At 34.1% G+C, this 25,064-nt stretch overlaps 1 protein-coding gene across 1 annotated transcript in view; it reads left to right on the top strand.

The window, feature by feature from the left end:
• Positions 1 to 25,064, top strand: part of slc24a3 (solute carrier family 24 member 3) — a 141,348-nt gene that overhangs the window by 110,041 nt on the left and 6,243 nt on the right. Inside the window, exons 4-15 of the mRNA XM_056470525.1 lie at positions 4,876 to 4,950; positions 5,585 to 5,669; positions 6,744 to 6,847; positions 14,302 to 14,376; positions 16,347 to 16,372; positions 16,472 to 16,525; positions 16,660 to 16,787; positions 16,907 to 17,067; positions 19,688 to 19,975; positions 22,081 to 22,230; positions 22,324 to 22,438; positions 23,928 to 24,040. Of these exons, the coding sequence (XP_056326500.1) occupies positions 4,876 to 4,950; positions 5,585 to 5,669; positions 6,744 to 6,847; positions 14,302 to 14,376; positions 16,347 to 16,372; positions 16,472 to 16,525; positions 16,660 to 16,787; positions 16,907 to 17,067; positions 19,688 to 19,975; positions 22,081 to 22,230; positions 22,324 to 22,438; positions 23,928 to 24,040 (1,374 nt within the window). The remainder of the gene's footprint in view (positions 1 to 4,875; positions 4,951 to 5,584; positions 5,670 to 6,743; positions 6,848 to 14,301; positions 14,377 to 16,346; positions 16,373 to 16,471; positions 16,526 to 16,659; positions 16,788 to 16,906; positions 17,068 to 19,687; positions 19,976 to 22,080; positions 22,231 to 22,323; positions 22,439 to 23,927; positions 24,041 to 25,064) is intronic.

Below are 25,064 nucleotides of genomic sequence, written 5' to 3'. Positions count from 1 at the left end.
TTGTTTTGTTTATTTTTTTTAATTGTTTATTTATTTATTTGTATTTTATTTCATTTATTTTAATCATTTTATGTATTAATTGAATTAAATTATAGTATTTTGTGTTATATTAATTTTATTTTATTTATTCTTTATTTTAATTTATTTAATTTTTACAGTGTTTTCTTTTCTGATGTTAAGTGCTTTGAGATATACCTTTATAGGCACTATAGAAAATACAGTTTATTGTTATCATCATTATTATTATTATTATTATTATTATTATTATTATTATTATTATTATTATTATTATTATTATTCTGTTCCATACCCATAGTTGCGAGCTATCAGAGTGAAAAGCGTTCATCATGCATGAGGATCTCCTGCCCCCATAGGCCATGTCTGAGCACACTTTTAACTGAAGCATGCCATGTGAAGCAGGTGCTGATGCAGTACTGTGTGTTCCTGCTGAAATCCCCTGCAGGCTTGGTTTGACACAGCCATTGTTGTGCGTTGTTTAGGTAGTTGCCCATGTAAGCGGAGAGTGAGTGGATGGTAAAAGCTGCAGTGAAAACCCTCTAAGACTCCCTCCAGCTGTTTACATGTTTTATTTATCTTTAGGGGCTTCAGTAGCCCGGCTCTGCCTTGTCAGAAGGTCAAGAATAAAAAGAAGGCGAGGGAATGAGAGTGGAGCGGACAGGGATTACATAATGGGCACACAGTCGAGCATGGCAGTGTGCATGGCGGCTGAATTAGATGCACTGATTGGCAAAGTCTTGGCGGGGAAACAGTTGGCAAACGGGTCCCATGGGTGAATGGAAGCTTGCTTTGACAGGATAGTGTGCGATTGCGTCCATATGTATGTATGGCAATACAAGTACTATGTGAATCCATGCTTATGTAACATGCAAAACGTGTTTAATTTTAGGTTTATTTATAGGGATAATTTGCCCAAAAATGAAAATGTCCTCATCATTTACTCAAGCTCAAGTGATTCTAAACAAGATATTCTGAAGAATGCTGGAAACCAGAAGCTATGGTCATACATGGCAACAAAAATACTATGGAGGTTAATGGCTGCTGCTTTACAGTGTTCCTCAAAAGATCTTTTTGTGTGTGTTTGTGTTCAGAAAAAAAAAAAAGTCAAACTTAAATAAATGATGACAGAAGTTTCATTTTTGGGTGAAGTATCCTTATAAGTGCTTTGTTTACATTTATGTATGGTAGACAATTTTATTCAAAGTGATTTTTGTTGCATCTGCACTAATCAAGATCACTTTTTTTTGGCCTTCCATGCACACAGAGCCGTCATTTTTTTTCTTGTGTGAACAGCTTTCTCTCAATTGGATAAATGTGAAATGTGCCTACTATTTTCAAATTAAAATTGAGCTGTTAAAAAATAAATAATAGTGAAAATTGAATAATAATATTGAATAAATAATATGGAAATAACGCACACTAAGGCACATTGCTGTACATTATGGGTAGGGCCAGACAGAATCTGCAGACATTTTTTGCTATTTCTGCGAAGAATATTGTTAAAAAAAAACAGCAGATTTATGCGGAATGATTTTGGGTGTATTATAACTAAAAACTTAATATGTTCAAAAATAATAAATTTTTTACTTGTATTTGTTTACAATGCAAATCGTATTAGATCCATTTATTAAAGCAAGTCTCTCATATAATATATTCATATATCTACTAAGAGACAGAAATTATTACTTTACAAACTGTATTGTAAGTAAATCATATGAATCGTTTTCATATTAGTCAGTAATATAACTGAAATTAATTTAAAAACGGAATACTTATAAATTTACACACAAGTAAATAAATAGACTCAGTCATGGGCAGCCTATAAATGTTCTAATGGGGACACATTTGGGCACAAAGGTCTCCAGTATGATTGTTGTTTTTAACATATGTCATATCATGATAAAAAAATCTAGCAATTTATATATGTTTAATATGTATTCATATTTTTATATTCATATCATATTTTTATTTGAAATGTGCAGATATTTTGCTCTATGTAATATTTATTTCCCATCAGGAAATAAAATATTCCTGTAAATTCAGACATCCAACATCTTAAAATCTGGTGAAATCTGGTGGCTTATGATTGCATAAAAAAACTCAAAATATTCTAAATAACAATAGAGAATTCTAATAGTTTTGACATGGGGTCTGTGTTTTTGTGGGGGATGTTTGTCCAAATGAGAGCGAGAGAGAGAGATTTCATCTATGTGTATGGGTCGGCATTGTTTTGTATTTGTTGGACAAATAATAAAAGGCTTTTGATTTTATTTTTATTGAACAAATAAAAAAAGTATTCTTCGAATTTTGGTGAAAATTAGTTACCCATTCATTTCCCTTCGGTGCCCATTTTTGGGCACAATAAGAAAACTAAGGACGTTTTTTTGTTTGTTTGTTTCCACTTAAATTTATTGAATCTATTGAAACTATTTTTTAAATCAAAGCTAAATGATTTTGCCATCCAAAAAATCCTTTTGAAGTATTTTGACATGGTTAAAGCATTATTTCCACATACAATATATGCCATTTCATGCGTTCTTTGGATTAAACCTACAGGCGTGTTCTTGTAGTATGTTTGTATATACTGTACATACACGCATTCACATACATGTTGCATGTTGAGAGGTCATGACATCTGTGAGTCACACACACACCCATCTGACCAGAGCAGATGTTAGAGCAGCTAATCCCCACATGCAGCTCTTTTGCGCAAAAAACATGTTAGACACTATATAAAGCATCAAGAAAGAAAGAAACAACATCCCTATTGTGTGTGCGACAAAATAAACTTTGAATCCATCACTCTGTAAAGGGCACCAGCTTCCATCAGTGTCTTTCTGTCATTGGGATACTTTCTAAGAAAAGGTCTGCATAGTCCCAGTAGGCAGACGTCCCAATGGAGGACAGATTGCTCTGAGAATAACAGAGTTTTACTGTGTCAACACTCATGTACTCAAATGTGCGTGCAGGAATTTCACTTTGCACACATTTTGTCCTCTCCGCCAGTGGCTTCTATGAGGTTTTTTTTAAACTTATGGAATATCAGGCTTCATCATATGGCATCAATAGCAATGTGATTTAAGGTGCTATTTTTTCACACTGGACCACTATGACATTATAGGAATAAAATAGAAGTCTGTCATGTTTTCTTACCTTTGTGTCTTTCTAAACTCAAATGGTTTTACTTTGAATAGAACATGGTGCCTTTTTTTTCAATAATGTGGTGGTTATTAACCATTTTTTCTCAAATGTTCCTTTTGTTAACAGCATTTGACTTTTCAGATTGTTTGTTGTTTACTGAAAAAAAAAATACAAAAATGTTAGCTCAATTCTTTACAGATGTTCTATAAACTAATATACAATAACAATAAATAAATGTTGATGTAACTTAATTTAATCATGACACACGTCTTCGCTCATTTGAATTGTCTTATTTCAACTTATTTTAGGCAAATGGAACCAAAGATATTTTTTATTTGGAATCAATAATGTCAAAATCACTTCATTTATAATGTCAAATCACTTCAAATTCACAGTTTACTATTGTCGAGTCAATTAATCTCAATCACTTTATTTCGACAACCAGAAGTGTGTTATTTATTGCAGTTCAAATTTAACAAGTCCTTTAATAATGCTTAATATTGACTGAGAAGGATCTCAGAACTAGCATTAGCAGAGCCATGGATCACTAAATGAACCAACAAACACCAGTGTGTTCCTGCCAACACACAAAACATGAGGGCTACTCTTCTGCAAGACAGCAACCTAAAAACTGTATTAGAAATCCTTCTAAATCTTCTAACTGAGTGAAAAAAACATTTTAAAAGTCTTTCTTTTAATTTAAAACACATAAGATTCCTTTTATTTTCAACATTTTCTCCAGGTTATACAATCAATGCATGCTAGAAACTATACATCCACTACATAGGTATTTACACAATCACAATTCTTTCATCTTCTCCCCACAGAAAATGATTAAGCTAACATACTTTTTCAAAAATGAATGTAAATTAATACATTTTGAGTGCATATAATCAGTCTAATTGAAACTTTGCAGGTTATCAAATGGTCTGATGTGAGGTTAAAGGTCCTGTGAAATTAAAATAAAGTTTTTTTTTTTTTGGATGTGAGCAAGAGTATTGTTAGTTCTAAGGATATTTAGGGATATTTAAGGATTTGCTTTTTCAAAACAATGTCAAAATATGCATTTAGAAGACATAAAACTGATATTTTATATAATATATTATATATGAATCTAAAGCTTGCAGTTTGTCACATACACCTAAATGGATCAACTTTTTTTTCACATCACCTAATACTTCAGTTTCTCATCAAAACTTGACCGATCAAATGCTCTCCAGTATCAGTAACATGCCCTGCTCACTTCAAGAGGCTTCTCATTTGTATTCATTTAATGGGCTTGAGCTCAACCATTCTCACCGCTAGAATATGTTCCATGCTCTCTTTTTGTTTCAGTCTAGAAATTGCATAAAATTGCACATTTCAAAGCATTTCATGGGACCTTTAACATCTTAATCCATTTAGGGGTCATTTAAGTAACAAACTGCTGATTTTGGCATAAAGAGAAAAAGTAAATTCATAACAAACATAGCCAGTGAGTTTTATGAGTTGATTCATTTATTTGAGTTTTCCTGGTCTGGAAATAAATAGACTTACTTTCACAAATATTTCAAGAAGGGTTGTATTAAAAAAGGAAATATCTTGATTTTTAGTTGATTGTACTATTTTAAATACCATTGAGGCCATCTAGTTTTCTGTTTGCTCTTTCTATGTAAATGTGTGTTGTCAAAATATTATCTTAAATGCTAATTTTGTGTTCACTCTTTCTCTCTAAAGGCCATGTATATGTTTTACGCGCTGGCACTGGTGTGTGATGACTACTTCGTGCCCTCTCTGGAGAAGATCTGTGAGGTGAGACATTCACTGTGTCTTAGTCAGTGGTCTACAGCTGATTAACCTATATGTAAAAACAATAAATAAAAACAATAAAAAATAATAAAAAATACATTTTTGATGTTGAAAATGGTGTGATGGAAGTTTTTTTTTTCCCACAAGTTCTTCACAAGTAAATGTAAATAATCAAATATATAGTTTTATAGATATAAAGAAGGGGGTGTGGGGGTGAAGGTTAAAAACAATGCCAGCTTAAAAAAAAAAGCTATAAAGAATTCTGATCTTGCAGATTTAGGTTATATCAAGATATGCAAGATATGAACTCAAAATTGTGAAGTTTGAAGTTGCAACATGTGCACATCGCTCCCTATTTGCATGCACAAGCCACGCATCTCCATTTGAATAAGAACTTTTGAGCACACAAAAAAACGTGATATATAAATGGCCTCTTAATACTTTGTGGCTGGCTTCTCACCAGGTACGGGATGTCATATGAAGAGTTTATTGACTGTATATTGACATTTAACCACTTGCATAATGGAGGAGTATTTTAAATCCAGATTACTCATCATTCTTGGCTTTCTGTTTTGGTACACAATTCTCACTCATCTTTTGTGTCTCTCTGTCTCTCTTGTGCATGAACTTGCTACAGCGCTTACACCTAAGTGAGGACGTAGCAGGAGCCACGTTCATGGCAGCAGGAAGTTCAGCTCCAGAGCTCTTCACATCAGTCATAGGTAGGCCCACACTAAATCAGATTTTTTAGCCCATTGAGTCTTTTTATTTACGTATGTAAATGTGTTTACATATATATTTATTCAGCTTTTATATTCATTTCAGTATAATCATAACGAATATGCAAATGTATATATGATTTATCTTCAGTGCAGTTCTTAAAGTAATATACCAGCAAACAATTTTGTGTTTAATAGACGTCTAATAGACATCTAAACGTAGACAGCTTGGCTAAAACAAGGCTAAACTTGGGCTGTCAGTGAAAAATCTAATAGACGTCTCAGAATAGCTCAAAAACCAGTCATCAATAGACAAATTAGACAGACTTTATATGTGTAGTCATTCATTTCTGTTTATTTCATGACCGGTCTAGTTGTGGTCTATTCTTAGACGTCTATTAGATTTTCACTGACAGCCCAAGTTAAGCCTTGTTTAGCCAAGACTATTATGTTCAGACGTCTATTAGACATTTATTAGACATCTTTTAAAAACAAAACAATGCTATAAAATTTTATATATATATATATATATATATATATATATATATATATATATATATATATATATATATATATATATATATATATATATATATAACACGAGAGACTAGTTTTGTTTACCAAACAAGTGGATCTAATAGGATTTGCATTGTAAATACTGAATAAAAGTTTAAAAAGTTATTATTTTTAAAAATGATTTAGTTATTATACTCCCGCATTAAATAAATACTGTAGATCCTGCATTACATAAAATAAATACATTTTATTAATGTATTTGTCAGTGAGTGGGAGTTTTGTGTGCTGCTTATGTGTCTTGTGTTTTCACAATTTCATAAAAAAGTTGCAAGTGTAAAGTTGCAACACGCACAAAAGCGATATATAAGCAGCCCCATCCCACATTAATGCACTTTTTACAAAATTCTTTGCAGAAATAGCAAATAAACGTCCACAGATTCTGTCGGGCATAGGTCATAGTTAAACACCAGGCTGATCCAAACACGGCCTGCATTTGAAAACCAGTATCTCTCACATAGACCTTCACGTGCCCCTTTGTAAGTCACCCTGTCCTGTGTGCAGGTGTATTTATCACCAAAGGAGATGTGGGAGTGGGAACAATCGTGGGATCTGCTGTCTTCAATATCCTCTGCATCATCGGAGTGTGTGGGATCTTTACTGCGCAGGTGATCTTTAGTTCGCACATTAACACCCACAAAGCTTTTCACACACAAAGGTGTTTCAAACTAATTAAAATGAAAAGGTTTCTTTGTCTCTCTTTCAAATAGCGTCTTAGTCAGCATAAATGAATCAGTTTCATAAATGAATTTCAGTGACAGTTTCAAAAAAATCTATTCAGACATTAATTGACAATAATTCAGAGAAAGTTAACATTTTAACTTTAACCCTTTAACTGGCTCACCAAGAAAAAGATTTTTGGATTTCATTCCTTAACTCCTAATGTCACTAGTTAACACACTTAGTGCAAAATATCAACCTCTACCAAATGGTTGATATGTTGGTTTATGGTGAAAGTACAGGAATTAATATATATATATATATATATATATATATATATATATATATATATATATATATATATATATATATATATATATATATATATAAATAATGAAAAATCTGAAAATATGAAGTGTATCACCAATTAATTTAAGTTTATATTCAAAATAAAACAAAAAAGTCTGAATTAATGGCAGTTAATGCACCTTCATGTACAGTAATAGAATCGCTACGTATTTGCAGTAAGACGTTATTTTCCTTTTGCCAGTCGACACAAGTGTACCGAACAAACATTATTAATTCTCTGCTTCTGTGCAAGGTTGTTTTAGAGATGAATGGGGTGACCTGTGCGTCGCCCCTACTACACCTCTGCACTAGAAAAGCCATTACTTAGTGTCGACTGACAGTGAGAAGTGCGCAGACGATTCTCAGAGGTCACTGAGAGTTGCTGATGAGGTCAGCCATGTTAGCTGAGGTGTTTTTTTTTTCATCATGTCCTCTTTGCTTTCCACTTCATTCAGTCATTCACACTGCTTTGGTTTAACCTCTTGAGACCCTCTCAATGTAAAGAAAAGAGGATACGAGGTTATTGTGTCTTTGTACAAGCATGGGAAACTGCTTTAGTTTTGTTGTTTTGTTTTTTTGTTCACCCGGTTTTTCTCGTCACCATCTGGAAGAGTCTGCTGTAATTTCATGTAATGGTAAAATGAGACAAAAATTTTAGTAATATTAATTACACATGTTTTATAATTTTTTTCATTATTAAGTTAATAATCACCTGAAAAATAATTAAGAGCATTTACAGTAGTAATCTTAGTTACAACATTAGAGAATTTTATTTTAGTATAGAACATTTAATACAATGCTGGCGGTTCGTTCTGCTATGGTGACCCCTGATAAATTAGGAACTAAGCTGAAGGAAAATGAATGAATAATATGTTTGAATTCATTCATGCATTTTAAGTATTGTTTCATGGATCTGAGCTAAAATAAACTAACAATGCACAGCTGAATAAAGTCAATTATATAAAGTAAAGTATACTGGTCAAAGTTTGGGGTCAGTACGATTTTTTAAATGTTTTAACATACTCAGTACAAATTGTAAAATATACATACCCTCCATGGCCACATTATTAGGTACACCTGTCCAATTGCTCGTTAATTCAAATTTCTAGTCAGCCAATCACGTGGCAGCAACTCAATGCATTTAGGCATGTAGACATGGTCATGCGATCTGCTGCTGTTTAAACCGAATACCAGAATGGGGAAGAAAAGTGGTTTAAGTGACTTTGAATGTGGCATGGTTGTTGAGCATTTCAGAAATTGTTGATTACTGGGATTTTCATGCACAACCAGTTCTAGTGTTTACAGATAATTGTCTGAAAAAGAGAAAACCTCTAGTGCACAGCAGTTCTGTGGGCGCAAATGTCTTGTTGATGCCAGAGGTCAGAGAAGAATGGCCAGATTGGTTCAAGTTTACAGAAAGGCAACAGTAACTCAAATAACGACTCGTTACAACTGAGATATGTAGAAGAGCATCTCTGAACACCCAACATGTCCAACCTTGTAGGCGGGTGTTCTACAACATCAGAGAACGTGGTGGTTGTGTAATGGTGTGGGGGATATTTTCTTTTGGGCCCATTAGTAACTAATTGAGCATCGTGTCAACGTCACAGCCTATTTGAGCCTATTCTTACTCAAAACAACCTCATGGACAACAAGCAATCTGGCTTTAAGAAAGGCCACTCAACTGAGACCTGCCCTGCTCTCGGTCGTAGGAGGATCTCAGACTGGCTAAAGCAGACTCTAAATCATCTTGTCCTCATCTTGCTGGATTTATCAGCTGCTTTTGACACTGTAAACCACCAGATCCTGCTATCTACGCTTGAGGCACTGGGCGTCACAGGCACTGTTATTCAATGGTTCAGTTCCTACCTCTCGGACAGGTCATTCAGGGTGTCTGGGAGGGGAGAGGTGTCCAACTACAGCAATCTAAACACTGGGGTACCTCAGGGCTCTGTGCTTGGGCCACTTCTCTTCTCTATCTACACGGCATCTTTAGGAACAGTCATCCAGAAACATGGTTTTTCCTACCACTGCTATGCTGATGACACCCAGCTATACCTCTCTTTTCACCCTGATGATCCCTCGGTTTCAGCTCGCATTTCAGCCGGCCTGTCAGACAATTTCACTCTGGATGAAAGATCACCATCTCCAGCTTACCTCATGAAAACGGAAATGCTTGAAGTTTCTGCCAACCCGACTCTTCACCATAACTTTTCAATCCAGATGGACGGAGCAACCATCACTGCATCCAAAATGGTAAAAGCCTTGGAGGTAACTGAACTTCTCTGACCACATTTCTACGAACTGCTCGATCTTGCAGATTCGCACTCTACAACATCAGAAAGGTCGACCCTTCCTATCTGAACATACAAGCTCAACTCATTGTTCAAGCTCTTGTCCTCTCCAAACTGGACTATTGCAACTCTCTGCTAGCCGGGCTACCAGCTAGTTCTATCAAACCTCTTCAGCTGCTTCAGAACGCAGCAGCACGAGTGGTCTTTGACGAACCCAAAAGAGCACATGTCACTCCGCTACTCACCCATTTGCACTGGCTGCCAGTTGCTGCCCGCATCAAATTCAAAGCTCTGATGTTTGCTTACAAAGTGACCTCTAGCTGTGCTCCTTCGTATCTGCTCTCACTTCTGCAGATATATGTGCCCTCCAGAAACTTGCGTTCTGTGAATGAACGTCGCCTCGTTGTTCCATCCCAAGGAGGGAAGAAATCACTTTCCCGAACTCTCACATTCAATCTGCCCAGTTGGTGGAATGAACTCCCTAACTACATCAGAACAGCAGAGTCACTTGCTGTCTTCAAGAAACGACTAAAAACGCAACTGTTTAGTCTCCACTTTCCTTCCTAATCTGCAACTGCCTCTCTGGCTATACCACTAACTGTGCCCTCTCTCTCTCTCTCTCTCAAAAAAAAAAAAAAAATTCTACTAATGTTTCGCTTCTATAGCGCTTGTTCACTGCTGCTCTTATAGTTGTGTAAATTGCTTCCTTGTCCTCATTTGTAAGTCGCTTTGGATAAAAGCGTCTGCTAAATGACTAAATGTAAATGTAAATGTTGAGTATTGTTGCTGACCATGTCCATCCCTTTATGACCACAGTGTACCCATCTTCTGATGGCAACTTCCAGCAGGATAACGCACCATGTCATAAAGCGTGAATCATCTCAGACTGGTTTCTTGAACATGACAATGAGTTCAATGTACTCAAAGGGCCTCCACAGTCACAAGATGTCAATCCAATAGAGCACCTTTAGGATGTGGTGGAACGGGAGATTCACATCATGGATGTGCAGCCAACAAATCCGCAGCAACTGCATGATAATATCATGTCAATATGGAGCCATCTCTGAGGAATATTTCCAGAAATTTTTTGAATCTATGCCACAAAGAATTAAGGCAGTTCTAAAGGCAAAGGGGGCTCCAACCCGGTACTAGTATATATATATATATTGATTTCGTTCCAAAATGAAATAAATGGCTCTTTTTTTGATTAGTTCACTCAATTTGACTTGCATCATATTTATCATCAGTCAATTATATGACATGTTAAGTAGGCCTTGGGTGAGTGCGGTAAATGCCCTTACAAAAATAATACATGCATCTAATTACTATATAAATGAACATGTTAAATCAACAGCCTTAAAAATCCATATTTATTTTCATGTAATCATTTATTCGTATTAATATGTATATGCAGTACTTACCGTTTCAGCATTTTTGTTTTCATGGCAAAATTAGCAACCTCTATTAACGATGTGAGTAAATCGTTCCCAAATTGGCACAAGGCCACAAGACACTTATACACTTGCACATAGAGTCCATCAGAGTCAAGGGGGAAAACACATCTGCAACAATGGTGCTTCTGGTTGCCATGGAAACACCAAGCAAAGCCTGTCACCTGTGGTGTAAGTGAAGCGGTGCTGGCGTGAGCGATGGCGCATTACTTCCGGTGCTCTGACGTACATCAATGCTTTTTATGGAAGGATCGCCCTCCACAACATGACACACATTCAATATGGATTACTTCCTGTGGTTTGGTCAGCTGGATTTAGTACAGGATGTCACGTCCAAATATGGTTCCTACTTCATTCATTTCCTTTGGCCAATTCCAATTCACTCACTTTAATGCAGCATTCTGAAGTTTGCAAAGCTAGACTGTCTAACTTTTGAAAAATAAATAATAAATAATACATCTGGAAATAGTCACAGAGTACACATTATGTAAGGAGTAAAGGCATGACAAGCACATTTTAAAATCCTTTAATACCAGGGTTTGCAACTGGGAGACCGTGAATGGATAAAAGTATGCAATATTAATGTGTGGAAAAGGGATGTTTTGAACAGAGCTCCTATATATTATTCTAGGCTGTATTCATTCTTGACAAGTTTGGCTTGATAAAATCAAACTCACATGTGATTGCTTTATTAGTGTGGTTCAGTTGAATAAGTGTAAGCACTGCCATCCAATACCTTATCAACACCATTTAAGTAAACCAAGAGGCTGAAAAAATTCATTTCAATTCAATTCATCTTTATTTCTTTAGCGCTTTTACGATGTAGATTGTGTCAAAGCAGCTTAACATACAAGATTATAGTGAATTGAAACAGTGTCAGTCCAGTTTTCAGAGTTTACGTTCAGTTTAGTTCAGGTTCAGTGTGGTTTAATTTTCACTGCTGAAAGTCCAAACAATGAAGAGCAAATCCATCGATGCGCAGCTCCACAAGTCCCAAACCAAGCAAGCCCGTAGCGAGGAACAAACTTTACCAATTGACAAAACTCAAAAAAAAAAAAACCTTGAGAGAAACCAGGCTCAGTTGGGCATGACCATTTCTTCTCTGGCCTAACTTCCTGTGCGGAGCTGCAGTCTAGTGATCTGCAGTCTGAGATCAATGTGGAGACTCGTCTCTCATTGGGTCTTTTAGGAATCAGTCTCATCCTCTCAGCTCCTCCATGACCGCAACAGCATCAGCTGAGGATATGGCCTGGTCCAGCAATATGGATACCAAGGCATCATTTCTTCATAGGAAAAGAGGCCTCCGAATGTACTCTGCTGCATTATGAATGAAATAGGATCATGAAACAGACCAAAGACATCTAAAAGAATCAGAAAACTAAAACAAAAAGGACCATAAAAAACATAACGTTCAAGCATGCCTATTTCTGCCACATTATGTTTGCAATTTTTCTCATTACAGTTCAATACAGATTTCAGAAACTGCAGACAACATTTATACATGGCCGGCAGAGGAATTTTTATAGAATTTGAAAGCTCTTGACAACTTTTTCAGTTGATAAAATACACAAAAGGCGACACAGTGGCGCAGTAGGTAGTGCTGTCGCCTCACAGCAAGAAGGTTGCTGGTTCGATCCTCAGCTGGGTCAGTTATCGTTTCTGTGTGGAGTTTGCATGTTCTCCCTGCATTCGTGTGGGTTTCCTTCTGGTGCTCTGGTTTCCCCCACAGTCCAAGGACATGCGGTATAGGTGAATGGGTAGGAGTGTGAATGAGTATGGATGTTTCCCAGAGATGGGTTGCAGCTGGAAGGGCATCCGCTGTGTAAAACATGTGCTGGATAAGTTGACGGTTCATTCCGCTGTGGCGACCCCGAATTAATAAAGGGACTAAGCTGAAAAGAAAATGAATGAATGAATGAAAATACACAAAAGCCTTGTTTTAATCTGTAGATTCAGTTTTAAAAACTACAATGTGTATGTTAAGTGATCAAGGACTAAAATTATCATTATATCAATAGAATATTGCACGACTGTTTGCCAATCAGATTAAAAGAACTGTTATATAAGTAAATATGTCATAATATTTGCGATTCTGTCAATATTTAAACAGTTGAAGGTATTAGGGGGCTAAAATGACAGATCCAAAATGCTGCAAATAAGGTTATACACTGTAAAGAAATCTTCATAAATTTGTCCATAATTTGTGATTCATGCTATTGTTTTTTCCCTGTTTATTTATGCTTTTGAATTGCATTTTGCGACCTTGGTCTTTCTTCCAATAACTTTAACCCTTGAAAAGTTTGAAAAAGTGACTTTTGTTAACTTTTTTAATAGTTTAAAGTGATATATGGGTTAGGTTGGTGTTGTATATTACAGTTCAAAAACCTTGTAATAAAGTGCCAGTATATTTTATATCGATTTACAGACTTATTTCTATATATTATTGATTATACTTTATATTATTTAAAACTAGTAAAATGTCAATAAAAGACACTTTGTTAAACTGTAGAGTTGACTTTTCAACATCAAAAGTTGACAGACCAGAGATCAACGCACCATAATGCAATTCACAACTGTCCAAAAGTGGACCTTTTTGCAGTTATTCGTCTCATTTTCTATTTAATTATGAGATTTAAATAGTTTGAGTCACAATAGTTTGGGTTTAACAGTGTATATTTATTACATCCTATATCATTAGAAAAAAAATAGGAATCCGGCACATTTAACTTTACTCAGTCAGAATTTGTCCATAAAAAATAATTAAAACTTAATAATAATAATAATAATTTTTCTAGCCTCTCTTTAAAAAAAAAACATTTGAAAATTCATGGATGATTAACAGCAATAGCCAAATAGTATTCAAAAATAGATTATAATATGAGCCGCTTTTGGTGCTTCACACCTTTTTATTGGTCATTTTTGTTTCATAAGGTCCAAGATTTAGAATAAAAGTTACTTATAAATGTTTCTCTATTTCGCAATAAGACAGTAGCAAAAGATGACTTTACTTTCGTCAGATTGTATGTGTTCTTGCACAACTGAATGTTGGACTCATGAAAAGTATCTGTTAGACTTGGCCAAAACTGATTAGCTAACGTCACACTGAAGCGTCAGCTAACAGAGGATTCCGCTTGATCCTTTTTCGATGGGTTATTTTGACTGTTTACGATGATATAGAAGTCAAAATAGAAACCCGCCCGAACCCCTTCCCCCGACTATGGGCCTGACAGTCTTTTGATGTGTGTGTTTGGTATGTATGTAAATAACCATCTCTTTAATATCTATTCTCTCTCTCCTCTGTCGATACAGGCGGTCAGGCTCTCTTGTTGGACGTTAATGAGAGACTCTACGTACTACACTATCGCAGTGGCCACTCTGATCGTGGTGAGTACAACTTTAAGTGGCTTTTCATGCTCCCATGTTGCCTTTGGGCCTCCTCGCGCAGCAGGAGAGGAGAAGCGAGTGGCTCTCCCGTGGGGCCCATGGCCTGCAGCAGGGGCCTCTTTATTTGCCCACACTCTGCATGTGTTTCTCGTGCAGACGAACAACAAACACAGATTAATAGTACACAGGACATCGAGTATTGGAGATGTTACTCAGACCGCCTCATTAAAAATTGGACTCACTGAAAGTACAAACTTTAGTGCAATAGCTTATACTGTTACAGTTGAAAAACGGCATGCCTCTTACAATTGACTACAGTAAATGGGTGTATATTTGCATGATAGCAGTGTTTATGATTTTATTTAGTATATTTCAGACATCTGTAGTAGGGTTCTAATTTGTAAGGATATGTTTACAATTTTTTAAATATACATATTTGAAAATAAATTAAAGGCTAATGCAGATAATGTTATTTGTCACAACATGTATTATATAATATAATATTATATTATATTATATTATATTATATTATATTATATATATATATTATTTATATTATATATATTATATTATATTATATTATATTATATTATATTATACGATATATATTATTTTATATATTAATTATATTATATTATATTATATTATTTATATTATATATATTATATTATATATATTATATTAATTATGTATTTATATTATATTATATTATATTATATATATTATATATATTATATTATATTATATTATATTATATTATTTATATTATATTATATAAAGTTATATTAGTATATTATATTATATTATATTATATTATATTATATTATTTATTATTATATTATATTATATTATATTATAGTATATTAAATTATATATATTTATATATTATATTATATTAAATTATATTATATTATATTAAATTATATTATATATTTTATATATTTATTATATTAAAATATTAATTATATAATTATATTATATTATATTAATTATATTTATTATTATATATATATATTATATTATATTATATTATATATATATTATATTATATTATATTATACTACTTTATATTAAATTACCAGCACCTATAGACTAGTGGTAAAGTGTGCCAACATATAGCACTTAAGTGCTCACGGCGACCCGAGTTTGATTCCTGGCTTCGCCAATCATCCCCTCTCTCACTTCCCATATATACCTGTCTCAATCCCACTGTCCTGTCAAATAAAGGTGAAAACCCCTAAAAAATATAATTATATTATAAAAAATAAATGAAGCATAACTGATATCTATGGTGTGCTGGTAATGTCTTTTATTTTGAAAAACAATAATAATAGTTTTAAGGAATACGTACACATACATTTAAAAAAATACATATACAAAATATTCTATATTTATTATTATTTATATATATATAATATTATATATATATATATATATAGATAGATAGATAGATAGATAGATAGATAGATATAGATAGATAGATAGATAGATAGATAGATAGATAGATGATAGATAGATAGATATAGATAGATAGATATAGATAGATATAGATATATCTATATATATATATATATATATATATATATATATATAATATATATATATATATATATATATATATATATATATATGTATCAAATTTGATCAATTAAACCTGGAAATAAATATAAAATTCATGTAATCTTTTTTTATTATGTTATATTATTTATTATATTATATTTATTATATTATATTATTATATTATATTATATTATATTATATATTATATTATATTATATTACCGTTAGCTACACACAAAAATAAACATCAAAGAAAGGTTAAATTACTGAATAGAACCTCGGGGCCCATATTACTGTAAGATAAGTCTGCCCTCTGGTGGTCATATATTAAACAGTATATTAACATTTCAGGAAAACAATTTGTCCTTTTACTGTTTAATTTAAACTTTTACTCTTATCTTTTTCTTCAAGTTCATCTATGATGAGAAGGTGACATGGTAAGATCATTTACACCACAACATATTCATTTATCACATTACATCTGTTTCGCATTCTGCCTTGTATTTAGTCCTTTCTTCTGCTTTCTCTTCTCCCAGGTGGGAATCGCTCATCCTAATAGTGCTTTACCTGGTTTACATTTTAATAATGAAGTAAGTTCTCCTTTATTCTGTCGCCATGGAAATGTTTCATTATTTCACGTATTCATTGCTATTCGTATCTACTCCACATCAGTAAATTGCATCACTGCTGATTTTATTAACTCTCCTTCCTCTGTGTTAATCAGATTTAACTCGCGGGTGGTTCATTTCATCGAACGGCGAAAAAAGAACCCTGCAAATCTGGGTAACGGCACAGCCAGTAACACAGATATCGATGACGGCTGCGACGCCACAGTGGTGCTGCTTAAGAAAGGTAATATTTCAATACCTTGCAGTAAGAAAGGTAATGTTACAGTACATGTTTCATATGAATCATGTGTCCAACTGCTGGCTCTTCGTTCTAAATTTCTGCTTTGCTGTTTTGTCCTTTAGCAAATTTCCACAGGAAGCCATCGGTGCTGATGGTGGACGAGCTCTTGTCTGCATATCCTCATCAGCTGACCTTCTCTGAGGCAGGAATGAGGATCATGATAACCAGCCATTTCTCTCCTCGCACGCGCCTCACCATGGCCTCCAGAATGCTCATCACAGAGGTCAGTAATTGAACATGTCCAAAATTCTCCCACCCCAATATACAGTAGTCAACCTTACATCAAAGTTGTCCTAAAACTATTGAACAGCACCCATTCTTGTCCTAGGACAATTTTGAAGAAACATTTTTGATTCACTTTGAATGCTGACTACTGTAGTTTAGTTTATTTAATTTAAAACACCTCCAATGCAGCTGAGACCATGGATGTCAGACTCATTTTCATTGAGGGCCGCTTGCGTATTGGAATATTGGCTGACCTCTAAAGGTCGGCTATAACAGGGTGTCCAAGGTGCCTTAAAATGTAAACGTACAAAGTTGATAAGTCAATTTAGAGAAATTGAAGACCCTTAAAAAGTATTCAAAAGTCTTAAATGCTATTTTCTGAGGTATTAAGTTTTCTATCGGTATGCTAAAATTTGCCAGAATTTAATCTGCGAGTGTCAGGATGCTGTGTAGTTTATGAAATTAATAAAACCCTGCTAGATTTGACCTCATGCTGCTTTGTTTACTGCAGTAACCAAGGAAACACCATTATTCCTGCTGTTTTAGGCGTCACCTGTTGGATTAGCATTTTTATTCAGTATGTGAATGACCTTTTAGTTTAGGATTAGTTTCTTACAATCACTATTTAGTAAATATACTGTAAGTTATAATGTCAACAATGTTACCGGCTGAAACCTAAAGTGGCAAAGAGGTCTTAAAACGTACCGAAAGAGTCTTAAAAAATGTCTTAAAAGCTATTGAATTTCACTCTCTGATTTCTGTATATACCCTGTATAACTGTTAGACTGTAACAGTTGTCTCTTTAATTATAACATATTAAATTGAGAATTGAATTGAATTGAATTTTTATTTGACAGATTTCAGACAAGCTGTACAAAAATACAAGTATCCCATACATTTTGAAACAAAACTGTCGAGGATAAAAACACAATAAAGCCCTGGGCTTGTTTCCATTGTGGTCCTCGCTGTTAAATAAAACAAAGTGTGGCCTCAAATTACAGTTGATGCATAAAACAAACAGTACCTCCACATTTTAAAACATGAACAAAATTATTTACAAAAACATTTATTCCTTCATTTATTCATTTTGTTTTCGGCTTAGTTCCTCTATTAATCAGGGTTCGCCACAGTGGAATGAACCACCAACTTATTCAGCATATGTTTTACTCAGCGGATGCCCTTCCAGCTGTAACCCTGTTCACAGTACAATCACATATAAAATAAAACAGCATCATCCACCACGCCAAACTAATTATCCTCATCAAACAACCATTTTGATCGCTTTTTAGAACCTCCTTAAATCTTTTATTTCCTTGATGGATTTTGGTAATTTATTCCTTCATTATGATTGCACTTGTATATAAAAACATATTTTCCCCACTAGACTTCTAAATTTAAATAAACAAATATTAAAATCCCAACCCCTAGTAGCGTATGAATGCTGTTGCCTCACCATTTGAAAATAGTTCACCAAATAACTAGGAACCACATTATTAAGCATTTTACGCATATAGTTTATTTTCAATATATCATAAAAAGCCACATGGACTTTAATTATAATGCTGGGTTTGCACCATATTATTTACTTTATATCACTAGTGGGATACTTTTTGCGTTTTACAAATTTCCCGCTAAAGTTGAATATCTTGAACTTGCACGGAAGACATGGCTGTCGCATTTCACATCATTTGGATGATGTCAAATCCTAAAACATGTTTTTGAAGCAGGGTATCCGCAGGGTCTTAAAAAAGTCTTAAATTTCAAGGACAACATTTTAGCCCTTAAAAAGTCTTAAATTCACTGAAATATTGTGTTGTAGGTCTTAATTTTCCTATGTTTATGTAAAGCTACCCAATCGGGTCAAAACCTATCCAATCAAACATTCCATCTTAATAAAAGTTTTATCAAAAGTTGATTTACAGTATTAACTCTAGTTACCAATATGGCTTGATTATCTTCCTTACAATAACATTTGTTTTTAATGTGTTTTTTTATGTTTTAACTGGGCCATTAGAAAAAATCTGAAATTTCATTCATAATGGTCATAAAAATATCTTAAAGTCTTTAATTTGACATTATGAAACCTGTAGAAACCCTGTGAAGACACAATGCAAATTTATGTTTAGAAAAACAATAACATCTGTACAATTTGTATTGCAATATTTTCATTAATCTTTTATTAAAATTAAACATTGTCTACTGTAATATCATTTATTAGATCAATAATCATTTGTAAATAGGTTCCATTACCATTTGGAAATATAATATATAATTTCTATGATAATTGTATAAAAATTACTAGCCTGAATACAATAAGTATAAATACAACTGCACAAATGATGTAGCCTAATAACAGCAATTACTGTAATTAATATTTGATTACTCCTTTAATACTGTATAATACTTGTCATGTACATTCATATGTACAGTATATCTCGCAGTCCAGCCCCAAAAGCATGGTGTGGTTACTATAGTACTACTACAGTAGCCCCTAAACAGTGGTGTATATCATTTCATAGTGTATGACATGTACATGGAAAATTATCCTCTTTAAAGTTTTGCAATCTAAAAATCATGTTCTGTTGTTTACTCAGGCTGAAATGTTTGTGTTTGTGCAGAGGCAGCGGCTGATAAACAGTCGTTTCAGTAATGGGGACTCTGAAGTGACTGTAAAGATGCCAGGAAAGCGCGGGGTAGAGAATGGACTGGCAGGACCGGACCGAGGCCTGAACGGGCGGAAGGGAGGTCACCACGATGATGACAGAGGTGGAGCTGAAGCTGGCACTGACACCGAAAACGAGAACGAAGATAATGAAAACAATGAGAACGATGAGGAGGAAGAGGAAGAGGATGAAAATGAAGGACCCTATGTACCATACCGCTGCCCAGGTACATTTACAGTATTAGTGATGAGTGATAAAAATTCTCAGCCATGCATTTAGACAAAATATTTCAAACATGTTTTTAAAATATTTGAAAGTTTCTGCTGTTTTTATTTCAATCTTTTTATTGGTCTTTTGTATGATGATGTAAATTAAATATTGTCCATTGTTAATCCCATCCCCTACCCTCTCATTCATTAACTTAATTAACAAAACAACAATAAATAAATAAATTCTTAAATAAATAAATACCAAAATAAGTACGTTAAATACATAAGAACATGACATTCACATGCTAATTTTATAACAAAATAAGAATGAAGATTTGGTAACTATAAGGCTCCATTAGTTAATGTTGGTTAAAGTATTTATTACTAGCATGAACAAACAATGGATATAATAAATAAAAACTCACAATGCATTCACTAATGTTAAGAAGCACAACTTTGGTTTTTAATAATGCATTAGTAAATGTTGAAGTAATATTTGCTTTAATTTAAGATTTAATGCACCAATCAAAGTAAAAGCAAACAAATGTTTACATTTTACAGACAATGGTATGTATAATTTCACTTACATTCTCCAAAAGAGAAGAAAATGATTTGTAGAAACCTTGACATTTAATGTTAAAGTATTTTAAACATGAAACATTTTTTTTCACTAAATTTAAATAACGTTTTGGCACTAGTTGGTCATAATAGTTTAATAAAACTAAAATAAATAAGTTAAAAATTTGTTACCAAGGAAATATATCTATATAACTGGAATAAACTTTATAGACATAAAATATCAATAAAAATGACAAAAATACATCAAATAAAAATGCTCATTAAAATGATCATTTTAATTAAAAAATAGAGTAATATAAAACTAACAAAAACAAGAAATGTTTCAAACTTAACATAAAAAACTACATTATCTACTACATTATTGGCAATGATGCTAAAATTTCATTAGCAGAGATGTAGGAGAAAATATCTGGGACCTGTTTGCATTCTTCTATTCAATCAGGCTGCATTTACACTGCAGATCTTGATGGTCAATTCCGATTTGGTTACTGTGTCCGATTTTTTTTTTTTTTTGATGATCAGCTTACATCATTTTTTAAAAGTAACTCGTGTCCGATTGCCTGCATTTATATGGCACACGATAAATGCGCAATGACCAGGAAAAAAGAGCGGGTGCTGACTGACAGCAGGGTTTCATTTTTTTTTCATTGATTTTAACAAGCTGTTTTACTATAGTTTACGACACAAAAGTTCTCATTTGGCTATCTTCTTTTAATTCAGGCCATTTTAAACCAGTAGGCATGATTTATGCATGTGATGTATGCAATAGTGTTATATTAGTTTATTGGTTATGTGGCGGAACATGCTTAAAAACTTGTGCTACATGACATATAAAAGCTTTTTTAGTCCCCGTGTATGAGATTTAAGGTTTGCGACTCTGCTGAAGTCTGTGAAGTCTGGTTTTTATTAATGCGCGACTGGCATTGACAGGTGAAAATCCGATCTACCTGCTTACACTACAGACATGAGGGCACAGATCCGATTCATATAGATTACATTACTACATATGAACAAGGCCTGATTCTGATTTGAGTAAATCGGAATCCATGTGATTTTTTTCCTGCTTACACGTACGCACAAGGATCATATCCGATCTGTACCACACACAGAAAAAAAATCGGAATTGAGTCACTTGAACCATGCAGTGTAAATGCAGCCTTAGTGAAAATCGTTCTCTTTAAATCAGAATTAAGCACAAACTAATGTCAAATGTGAAAATCAGCTTACAAATTATGAGTTTTACTGAGAAATACAAAACATCTTTATCCTACAAGTAATAGTAATAATAATAATGCTCAAACTGCACATATGTTACAAGAAAGTGTGACATGCTGGAATAGAACAAGCACTCAAAGCTCCAAAAAGAGTTAAACGAGTAATATTAGCAAATAATATTTGAAGCATTTTATTCCAGGTTTTCAGCTTCAACCATTAAATCTTCCCGTCAACAAACTGTGCATGACAGGAAGTGTCCTGTGCGCTGCTCTGAATGCCAGTGTCAGTTAACAGACTGGTGACTCAGATGATGTCCTGATCTTGTGCAGGTGGAGCATAAATAAGCTAAAGTGGCTGCTGGCCTGGCCACTCAGTCTGCTGCTGTTCTTCACCGTGCCCAACTCTGCCAACCCACGCTGGGAACGCTGGTATATGGTCTCCTTCATCAGCTCCACCATCTGGATCGCTTTCTTCTCTTACATCATGGTGTGGATGGTAAGGTTTGGCACACCAGTATTGATTGTAAATTCTCAAACTTAGAAATGACTTTTAGAAACATTCAATAAGCTGTCGAATCTGTCATGATAGGTCACAGTGATTGGTTACACTATGGGCATCCCTGATGTCATCATGGGCATCACCTTCTTGGCCGCTGGCACCAGTGTTCCTGACTGTTTGGCCAGTCTAATTGTGGCACGGCAAGGTAAGAATAAATCATTATGTGTTTATGTTTTAGCACAGGTGTCACGGTGGCTCAGTGGTTAGCACTGTCCCCTTACAGCAAGAAGGTTGCTGGTTTGAGTCCCGGCTGGGTCAGTTGGCATTTCTATGTGGAAATTGTATGTTCTACCCATGTCCTCCAGGTGCTCCAGTTTCCCCCACAATCCAAAGACATGCACTATACTGTAGATGAATTGGGTAAACAAAATTGGCCTTAGTGTATGAGTGTGTGTGAATGTGAGAGTGTATGGGTGTTTCCCAGTACTGGGTTGCGGCTGAAAGGGCATCCGCTGCGTAAAACATGTGCTGGAATAGTTGGCAGTTCATTCAGCTGTCCCGACCCCTGATAAATAAGAGACTAAGCTGAAAGAAAATAAATGAACGAATGAATGTTTTAGCACTCTTTTACCTAATAAAATAATTGCTTTGCTTTGTTATGAACCCAACAAGTGTTTTATGTGTTTAAAAAACATCTAATAGACATCTAAATATAGATGTTTGGGTTAAACAAGGCTAATTTTGGGCTCTCCATGAAAATTGAATAGACAAACTAGATTACTCATCAAAAAGACAGGAATGAATGACTATTTATGTGAAGTCAATTTAATCTGTCTATTTGATGACTAGACTATTTTTGGGCTGTTTTTAGACATCTATTAGATTTTCGCTGACAGCCCAAATTTTGCCTAGATTTAGCTAGTTTGAGCATCTATTAGATATTTTTAAAATGCTACATTTCTTGGTGGGAAGAGATTGTGAAAGGGGAAATTAGTTTTTTGTTTTTTTTACAGTGTCAGTTTTTATTTTTATTTGATGTTATATTTTTGAGTCTTGCCCAGACGCTTTTTTAGCTGCACTAATATTTTTCCAGTTGATTTGAGATTTTAGAAAAAGTCTTTGTTAAATTGTTTTAAGCCTTGAAACCAACCACCCAGTTTTGAGGTGAATCACAGCATTACAAACTTTTTGAAGCAAAGACATACTATAGTAAATGTGATGCTGGGTTTTTGTTTCATGGGTATGTTTTTAACAATATCCATACATCAATTTTATAAATAAAAGTTATTTATTTTTGTGTCATAAACCATTAGAAAATTAAAATCATGTTCCATGAACATTCGTCATTTTCCTACTGTAAATACAATATACCACAAACCAAAATTTCGATTCATATTATGCATTGCTAAGAACTTTATTTGGACAACTTTAAAGGTGATATTATCAGATTTTCAAATAGTTTAGAGTTCAAATAGTTCCCAGACAGCAAAACATTTGACAGTTTAGATTGAAGACTGAACAGCTTAAATGAGGGAAATAAGTAAAAAAATATTAAATCATTTATTTTCTGCTGTTTCTATAGATATTATATATTTTAAGGTTAGGCAGACTGGATGAGAAATGAAAGTTCTTATAACATATGATGCCTCTAATATTTTCCGTTTAAGTCTCCAGTATCTCTCTGTCTTTCTCAGGATTGGGTGACATGGCCATTTCCAACTCCATTGGCAGTAACGTATTTGATATCCTGATTGGGCTTGGTCTGCCTTGGGCCCTCCAGACATTGGCCATTAACTATGGCTCCACAGTAAGTGATAAATGTTGTATATATCGTTATTCTTTAATTTCTCATTTGGTAAATGTTTAAAGAGCATTGGCACAGCATAAATTAGTCAATTGTTTGTTTAGTTATCACTTGTAGTCATACTAGTGTAAGTACTAGAAAACCTCAGCAAACTTTTGAAGGGGGCCTCAAAATGACTTTAAGGAAGTTAGAAAATAATTATTAAATAATAATTTTCATTCATTCATTTTGGCTTAGTGCCTTTATTAATCTAGGGGGTCGCCACAGCGGAATGAACCGCCAACTTATCCTGCATGTTTTAAGCAGCGGATGCCCTTCCAGCCGCAACCCATCTCTGGGAAACATCCACACACACTCATTCACACACATACATTATGGTCAATTTAGCCTACTCAATTCACCTGTACCGAATGTCTGTGGACTGTGGGGGATACCGGAGCACCCGGAAGAAACCCACACGAACGCAGGGAGAACATGCAAACTCCACACAGAAACGGCAACTGACCCTGCCGAGGCTCGAACCAGCGACTTTCTTGCTGTGAGGCGACAGCACTACCTACTGCGCCACTGCGTCGCCAAAGTAATAATATACAGTATGTAAATAGATATTCATTTTTAAATTTGCTCGATTACTTTTAACATTCTGAAGAAACGTGTGGTCTTGGCACGTTAATATGTTACCCACGACAAGTCAAGATTTTAGCAAGACAAAATCGCATAATCTGACATAATGACTTTCATAACCGACAACAAAAACGTGTGATCTGACTGTGGCTTAAGTGGGTCAAAGATTTTGATAAGTGATTTCTTATTTTGGTGTTTGCATCCAATATAATTAGCAAAAGTGATTTTATATACCTAAAAAGAATATTATTTAAAAAGAATATTATCTTAAAAGAATGTTAGTGATGGTATATTAGTATCAATAATTATCTAATAGTTTCAAATAACATTTGTGAAATACAATGTCCAAATATATGCTGAAATATCATTTAGCGTAACATATATATTTATGTAAAAAGTGGCA

This window comes from Danio aesculapii, chromosome 13 (assembly GCF_903798145.1).
Source record: "Danio aesculapii chromosome 13, fDanAes4.1, whole genome shotgun sequence".
Classification (NCBI taxonomy): Eukaryota; Metazoa; Chordata; class Actinopteri; order Cypriniformes; family Danionidae; genus Danio; species Danio aesculapii.
This window is presented reverse-complemented; position numbering and strand designations above follow the sequence as displayed.